The 8,742-nt window shown below is 36.5% G+C and overlaps 1 protein-coding gene across 1 annotated transcript; it reads left to right on the top strand.

Moving 5' to 3' along the window:
- Positions 1-204: 204 nt before the first annotated feature.
- LOC110024652 lies at positions 205-8,315 on the top strand. Its single transcript, XM_020724744.1, has 4 exons — positions 205-491; positions 736-938; positions 5,540-7,670; positions 7,978-8,315. The coding sequence occupies exons 2-3, from the start codon at positions 899-901 to the stop codon at positions 7,630-7,632; spliced, it is 2,133 nt and encodes a 710-aa protein (XP_020580403.1). The 5' UTR covers positions 205-491; positions 736-898; the 3' UTR covers positions 7,633-7,670; positions 7,978-8,315.
- The last annotated feature ends 427 nt before the right edge of the window (positions 8,316-8,742 follow it).

Consider the following 8,742-nt stretch of genomic DNA (forward strand, 5'->3'; position numbering starts at 1 on the left):
TTCGCGATATGATATACTGACAAATGGCACGTCTACAGGTAAAATACCGGCTCAGATAAATACGAATACCGCCGCACAGATCGACAAAAGGCCCAAAGCTATTCACCAGTAACCAGTGGCAGTAATAGTAATTTCTAGTCACTAAGAGGGCCAAATTGGCCTTCTGTCATCGGCCCACACCAAAGAAAAGAAAAAAAGAAAAAAGAAAAAAAAAAGAAATGAAAAAATGATGAAAAAGTGGTCAAATCTCATTCAAAAACCCCAAGCTTCTCGTCTCTAGGGTTTTCTTCAATGCTCATGAAGTGAGGGCTTAGTCTTCGATCTGAGCTTACATCTTAGGGTTTCAGTAGCTGTCTTGTAGATTTGGTCGTGGTGCGGAGTTTTGAATTAAGAAGAATTGACAGCTATTGTGTTGCTTTGTTGGAGAAATTGTTTGCCGGGATGGCTTCTGTAGATTTTTTTTTTCTACCGATTCTTTTTGCAGGCACGAGGTGATGATGGCTTCTCAGCTTTTCAACACTTTTTTTATTCCCACGCTGTTTGGTTATCTTATATATCTACTAGGCTTTTCTTTAGCTTTTGTCTTTGTATTCTTTCTGAATTTGAAAATTATATGCTATGCAATTGTGTTCGGTTTTTGATTCATTTATTGGTGGTTTCTATAGATAATTGTTGATGAAGAGTAGCTATTTTTCGCACAAAAATAATGTAATGACTTCAAATTTTGCTTTCCAGAAACGGTTTATCTTGCAGTCTGTCAATGGGCGCTGGATGTTGAAGGCTAAGAAAAAAGGAAAAGAAGAATTGAATTGTGTGGGTGTTGAGGGGTAGGGGTCCTGCGGCGGACATTTTAAGATTGCCTGTGGAAGCAAATGTGGATGTTATTTCGCAGACGGATATGTCAAGCCACAACAAGCAGATCGTAAATAAAATGGAAGGTAATTCTGCAATGCCTATCTTTTCATTAATCAGCGCTCTTTTGACTTTTTGCTCGGGAATATCAGTTACAACTAGTTATGCCGAACGCTCACTTGGTATTCTTCTTTCATTTACTTGGAATGATTTGGATTATTGACCTATTATTTAGAGAGCAAGGGCAATACCAGTTAGTTGAATTACCACTGGAACCTTGTTACATGTAATCAAACATATGACGAACAAGTAAAAACATAAAAATAGGAATATAACTCGATTCAGGGTTTTGAGTGAGAAAGGTGGTGCATTTGGAGTTTGAAGTGGGCAAACACTTTTTTTCTTAGTTTAGGGCTGTGGTTTCTTGGCATTAATTTTATTGGCCTCATTTGATAATCCTATGCTGCTACGGAATTGCTACGGAATTGCGTTGTGTGAAACATTCATCACCACTGTTTTGGAGATGGCAAATTATTTTGCAAGTGCATTGCACATGAACTTGAAGTCATTTAGGGAGTGCACTTGTAGTTTCAAGTTTTTTTTTTTTTTTTTTTTTTTTTTTTCTTCTAATCTAAAGCCGATACATTATATTTTTTTTTTGAAAAAAACAAGTTAGTAGAAAACATTGCTAAAGAAAGTGGTGTTGTGCTTGATAAAAGTTTTTAATTGTCATTTGCTTTGAGTTGGGGTTGGCCATAGATTGGATGAGCTTTATTTTGTGTTTAGAACTCGTGGCATGCCTTTAAACTTTCCTCGTCATTATTAACTTTAGTTTCTATTTATTGTAGACTTTAGTAAACATAATAGTCTCGGTAACCTTTGCACTTTCAATTACTTACTGTATTGGTTCAACTTGATTACATGCACCAAAGTACTTTCATTCAGTTCAATATCATCACCAAGTTAGCAAAAATTGCTTTTTATATATTTTTTTCAAAGGGTGGAGCTGGACCAATAATGAGGTTCTCACCTTAATAATTTGGTTGTCTACAGTTTGAATCATGAAAATAGAATTAGGCCATATTTTATCACACTTCTCTTAGATGAACATTTTCTCTAAAGCGTGCTTAGGTGAGTGCCATTATTAAGACATGCTTAGGCTTGCATCCTACCTTAAGGCATTATATAGTGATGTGAGTGCTTTACCTTGATTTAGGATATGAGTTTTTATGATCAAACGCTAGTTTAGGAAATTTTGACTTTATTAACACATTATATATGGAGCTCATACCTTGCTTTTTATCACATTAAATAAAATTTGAACCAAGGTCCTCTTCACGAGTTTACATTGCTGATGCTAGAGGAAGGACTAAGACCTAATTCTATCCAATGTAGGTAATGGTATTCACATTTCTGTAATATCTCCCCACTTTATGAAAACAACCTTGGTTATGCATGAATTATCCACTTTTAGGAACTCTTCTTTGTAGAATTGTGATAATTGTTGTTGTTAAGAATTATAGAATGATAAATGTCTTTTCGAATGATTGACATTGTGTTGCTTCAAATGGTGGAGTGATTGTAGTTAAGTAGAAAATATTTTTTTCATAGCAATAATATTGATGAAGCATTAAAAAAATATGCTCTCCAACATAGTGAAGAAACTCTCCATACATAGTGAAGAAAATTCCTCTCATTAAATCCACATTAACCATACCAATTCTTAGAAATCCATAAAAAACCAAAAGTCATTTAAATCATCAAAAGCCTTCTTAAGGATGGATATATTTTCATTTGGAAATATCGATTAACTCTTCAAAAGCCTTCTTAAGCATAGGATTGTGTGGTATGTACAACAAAGATCATTTAACTCATCAAATATCATTTCTCACAGTTTATCAAAGATCATATGCACAACAAGCTTCTCTTTCATATGTAAATACATGCAAATTGTGTGGTATATATGTAAGTACCCCTAAAAGTAATCACCTTCAGATATAACTCAAATCATACAATTGGAAAGGGTACTATTTTGATTTCTCACAGTTTATCAAAGATCATATGCACAACAAGCTTCCCTTTCATATGTAAATACATGAGAATTGTGTGGTATGTATGTAAATACCACTAAAAGTAATCACATTCAGGTATTACTTAAATCATACAATTGCAAAGGGTAGTATTTTGATTTCTCACAGTTTATAAAAGATCTTATGCACAACAAGCTTCCCTTTCATTTTATATCCTCATAAATTGAATGATCAGAAGTGAAACTATTCAAAGTGTTCTTAAAAACAATTAACTTCAAAATTGATCAAGGCAAATGAAGACGAAAAATATATAAAAGAGAAATCCTAAACTTCTGATGAAAATATACATAAAATTTCATGCCATATAAGCATATGATGAGATGGGATTTATTGAAATTTTCTCAACCCATAGCTAGTGGCCACAATTTCAACAGCAAAAAGAGCAATATACCACCCAATTGTCACAAGCAATGAGAAAGATCTAGTAATTTCACATCTAAACAGTTCAAATCCATCATTTTTCGCAACCACAAAAAAAAAAAATAACATCATCGTTCACATTTCTTATCTTTCCCTTTGCAGATGCACAGAAAAAAATCCAAAAAAAAAAAAATCTAACCGCATTTCCTGAACGGTTGCAAATGAAGGAAGATAAGACATGCGAAGGAATAGTTATACCTGGTGAGAGAAATGACGAAGAAGGAAATGCCGAATGTGAGTGAAGATGTCGAAGAAGAGGGAAAACACACCGTATCGTCGACCTAGGATCGTTTAAGGCATGCGATGCGAAGGAGAAATGCCAGAGAGGGCGAATGCGTACAGGGTCACGGGCGAATGCGTTAAAGGTAGGGACAGAGGCCTAAATATTTCGTTCGAAAACGCGGATTGCGGGGGTCCGCGTCTTTTACAAAATGAAAAACGCAAGTTTCGATAATCTCATAATAAGTGCGAACTAAACATAACGGCGGCGTTTATAAGCTGGCCCAAACGGGCCCTTAAACAGATTATATTTGAAGCAGAGATTCAATTTACTTTGAATACATGAAGATATGCTTATTAAATCACATTTGAATGCGTAATCAAAAGTCTCCTAACACATCTTCTATGTGCCTTGCAAAACAGTTCAATGCTCAATTACAGGAACCATGGAGCAAGCACTATTAACTTTGTTTTTTTTTCTTTCCTAAAACTAAGGTCGCTTCTTGGATGCTTCTCTTACCTGGACAGGACTTTTTTCAGAATTTCTACTCAGCCTGATTTGGTCCTAGTGCTAACGTTTTTTTTCTTTTTAATTGTTTGCAATCTGTTATTATCCATTAAATTCAACATCTCATCTGTTAGCATTGTATTTCCCCTTGATTGTTTTGTGCTCAATAACTGTAGATTGGCTAGAAAAGTTTATCTTTTATGCCAACGAAATGCTTGTAATTGTAGTGCTACGTTTCTGTTATTGCATGCATATTTAGTTTTCATATTGATTTATTTTTAAAAGACCTGATATAGGAGCATGTTTAGGTTTCCTGCCATGGATTTAGCGAGAATTGCTTAATTATTGAGTTGCTTGATTGTTCTTGTTTTCCTTGATGTCTTTCATTCTCAACATGTAGGAACAAATGGTTTAAATATGTAGCAGTCTTGTAGATCCAAAACTAGCTCATTTTTACATAACCTACCCAATCCCAATACCTTTGTTTAGTCTACATGGATACCATCTATTCTATCCATGTAGACCTTCCCAATCTGCAATAGCTACTTGATATCCCAGCAGCTTTGTAGGCTCTACATAATTACCACTTTCCCAACTATTTGTTCTTACATGTTGTGTTTACTACATTACCAGAATTTCTTAATCATGGAATTGTTTGATCGTTACTGTTTTCATTAATGTCTTCTATCAAAATGAACAGTGGTTATTTGAACTTAAAGCACTGGATGTAATTTTGTTTCGAAGTTATTAGAGATTATGATCATGGTATACATCGTGTTTCAATTATTAACTGCACCGTAATATTCACAGGGACAATGTTTTGTAGTCTTCAGTTCATATTCTGACCACATCAGAATTTGCTATGCTTGTTTATAGCTTCTACCATCAATGTTGAATGAAAATCAACTATTGAGAATTTGTTTAGAGGATCACTATTTTGAGTGTTTATCTTCTCTTTGGTTTTAATCCCGTATGTTTAATAGCGCAACTTGTAGTTTTATATGTGATTATTATAATTTCATTCACATAACCCAATATCAACATAATTGTTCCAATTGAATCCCGTATTATAATTGCCCCTAATACTGAAGTGCAGATCCATCTTTGTAGGAACTAGGGCATTCATAGCCATACTACTTGTTTAGTATGGTGGTTCTTAATATCTGCATTACTTGCAATTCAGCTGTTGTCGTTTAAGTGTATCCTTCATGTCTTACAATTCTCAACTTTTTTTGTTCTTTTTAATATATCTTCTCTCAGAACTTCTTTATTAAGCTCTCTTTAGCGATGTTACTAGCGAAAGAATAGATTCTTTAATTGAGGGCGCTAACATAATTTTTTTTTTCTTGTAATATGTACCATTATTATATTGACCATAATCTTCACCATGTTGCTAGCTCTTGTGCAAAGAAGTCCAACGTGTAGTTTTTTCCCTTTGCTTTTTCTATAGGTAAGTCTCCTGATCGTACCTCAACTGGATCTGTTCCCAAAAGGTCTATTACATCGGCTGGTGCTCGTTATCACGGTTCATCATCCTCTAACCGTAAAGACTTCCTTCGGAAATTTGTAGATAGCGAGAGTTTAACTGTAAGCCTTGAAGATTGGTTCTCAGGAATTCACGAAGAATCAAATTTTAGGAAACCAGCTTTTGATGTTCCGTTTGAGATAACTGAACTTCAGAGTTTTGATTATGCATTAGAAGGCGTTCCTTTTCAACAATTGATTCGAATGCCAAATGCTCTTCAGGCATCAACTTCTGATGCTGTGGAAGCGACGGCACATCTTGCCATTGAAGACTTTTTACATGCAGGCCTCAAGGGTTTATGGGAGACGTTTTGGGATCAAGACTTGCCTATGCCCTTTTCTGTTGCATGTATTCATAGTACAAGTTCTAAATTTTACCCTGCTGAGAAAGCCATTGCCAGTGGGAAGCTCGATGGTCTTTGTGCGACAGCCATACTGTTAAAAAACGGTGGAAATTCACATGGAAGATGGGACCAGATTGTGGAATTAACTTTGTTAAGGCCTGACGTTGGGACTCTTTCAATACAGGCAGAGCAGGAACAACCTCACTCTGTATTGGGTGAGGCGCTATTCTTCGCTATCCGTGTTCTTGTCTCGCGAAGCCTCAGCAAATCATCTGCTGCTCTTCGCAACTCAAACTGTGTTTTTGTGCTCCTAGTTGATTCTCAATATGCGGGAGTAGTGAAACTTGAAGGTGATATAAATAAGTTGGACTTTCATGCCCATAATGTGTATGAGTGCGCTGCTGAATGGATTAGAAAACATGCTAAAATCAGTATTTCTACCATTGATAGGGTGTGGAACAAGCTTGGTAATGCCAACTGGGGAGATGTTGGAACTCTGCAAATCTTGCTTGCAACATTCCATTCCATGGTTCAGTTTTGTGGAATCCCAAAATATTCACCTGAAGAATTAGCCACAGAGCATAATTCCCGTCTGCAAACACGGAGAACCGAAAGACATTTAGTCGATACACAGGTTAATGGAAATGCTATGTTTCGCTTCCAGCAGCGCAGCATGTCTCCTGAAATCGTTGAAGTCCAAGAAGAATCCATTAAGACTGTACCTGAAGAAACGTTGAACATCGAAAAGGGTTCTGTTATATATTTGGAGGACTCTAACTGGCAAAAGGCTTTTCAGATTAATGGCAGATTGTCAGATACAGAAGTTCCAATATACAGTGCAACTCTCATGGATGAGCAATCTAAGGTGCTGATCTTGTATGTGGGTTCATCTCCAACTCATATGGATTTAAATCTGTGGTACCAGGTTCAAAGACAGACAAAAATATTGAGTTTGATGAACCAGAGAGGATTGTCAAACAAACATGTTCCTCAAGCCATCGCTTCTGGGAGAATCGTTCACCCAGGTCAATGCAATCGACCAAGCACCGGTGAAAATTGCAGTCATCCATGGTGTGGGACTCCCATACTGGCAACCTCTCCATATGGGGAAACTGTTTCCTACATGGTGAGAAATGGATTATTTGGCCCTGAGGAAGCTCTCAGATGTTGCCATGACTGCCTATCTGCTATTGCGGCGGCATCATCGGTCGGAATTAGACACGGTGATATTCGCCCTGAAAGTGTTATTTATGTTATCTCCAATGTAAAACGTCCTTTCTTCGTTCTCATTGGTTGGGGCCATGCTGTTTTGGAAGAGAAAGACCGACCGGCAATGAATCTATACTTCTCGTCTACATATGCTTTACAAGAAGGGAAGCTTTGTGCGGCGTCTGATGCCGAGAGTTTGGTCTACCTGCTTTACTTCTCTTGCGGTGGGGTTTTCCCTGATCTCGATTCGGTGGAAGGAGCGCTCGAGTGGAGGGAAATATCATGGTCGAGACGCGTCATACAACAGAAGCTCGGGGAGGTCTCGGCCGTGCTAAAAGCCTTTGCTGATTATGTGGACAGCTTGTGTGGGACACCTTACCATATGGACTATGACATATGGCTGAGAAGGTTGAGAAGAGCAATCAATGAAGAAGATCATGGAAAGGACATTGATTCATCAAATTAGATTCTTAATGGCTTTATGAATTCCTTATGCAAAATCAGGTTTTTTTTTTTTTTTCATATTTGTGATATCCTTAGATCCCCCTTTTCAGCATATCCTCATTCTTGATTGGTATTTAAAACCAGAACCCTTTTCTAGTTGCTTTGCTGAAGTTTTCAGATCTCAACTTCAACTCATTGACTGAGATCCTAAAGTTTCAGCCATTATCCTCTCATGATTTCAACAGTAGGTTCTATTTAATAAATGGTGTTCAAATTGGACTTAGAGAGTTATGTTCCAGGACTGGACAAATGGGAGGGGTACCGGAAAGCTTCTTTTTCGTCTTGGCGGGTCACATTTATGTTCCAGGACTGGACAAATGGGAGGTTCATACTGTCATCTTACGTATCGGAAAGCTTCTTTTTCGTCTTGGCGGGTCACATTTTGGTTTCATCGACGCACCTTCGATCGGTAAATTGTGCTATCTCTTTCTTCTTTCTTCCTTTCTTTTTGCTATTGTGGTAGATAGATTCTGGGTGTGTAAAGGATTATGGTTTATTTTGTTTGTTCTTTTGATTCCACAGTTAGTTGCTGGGGTACAGAGGTTGTCAATTGTTCCTATTTGCATTTTTGTAATTATTATTGTTGTTTTTTCTTCATCATAACCTGCTGGTCTTTTTCTATAAATTCTTAATTCTTTTTTATATTGGAAAAGGTGCATTTAGCTTTCAAGAAGTTAATGGGTTTTATTTTTTGATGTGATCTGAAAGAATTGAGTGTTTGAAAAATAAAAGTAAAGGTTTGGGTGTTAGATATGTAAATTTATAAGAATTATGGGGCACATATGTAAATGCCCCTTAAATAAAATCCGAGAGAGCTTTTTCTATTAACTAACTTTAAAGTCATTGTTGGTGTCTTGCTATATCCTGTGTATTGGAAGAGTTTGGCTTATAAATTACACTCTCCTGATGAACATGAAATTCAAAATTTTATGTTTTAGCTGTTATCTAATTAAACTTTGTCATTTTATTAGCTCGATTTTATTGGAAATATGAATTGGGGTAGCTTATAAGTGTGGGGGTGTTTTTGAAAACACCGCGGTATCGTTTGGATCGCGTGTTTTGCCCGCTTATC

The sequence above is a fragment of the Phalaenopsis equestris genome, unplaced genomic scaffold, assembly GCF_001263595.1.
Source record: "Phalaenopsis equestris unplaced genomic scaffold, ASM126359v1 Scaffold000264, whole genome shotgun sequence".
In the NCBI taxonomy this organism is placed as follows: Eukaryota; Viridiplantae; Streptophyta; class Magnoliopsida; order Asparagales; family Orchidaceae; genus Phalaenopsis; species Phalaenopsis equestris.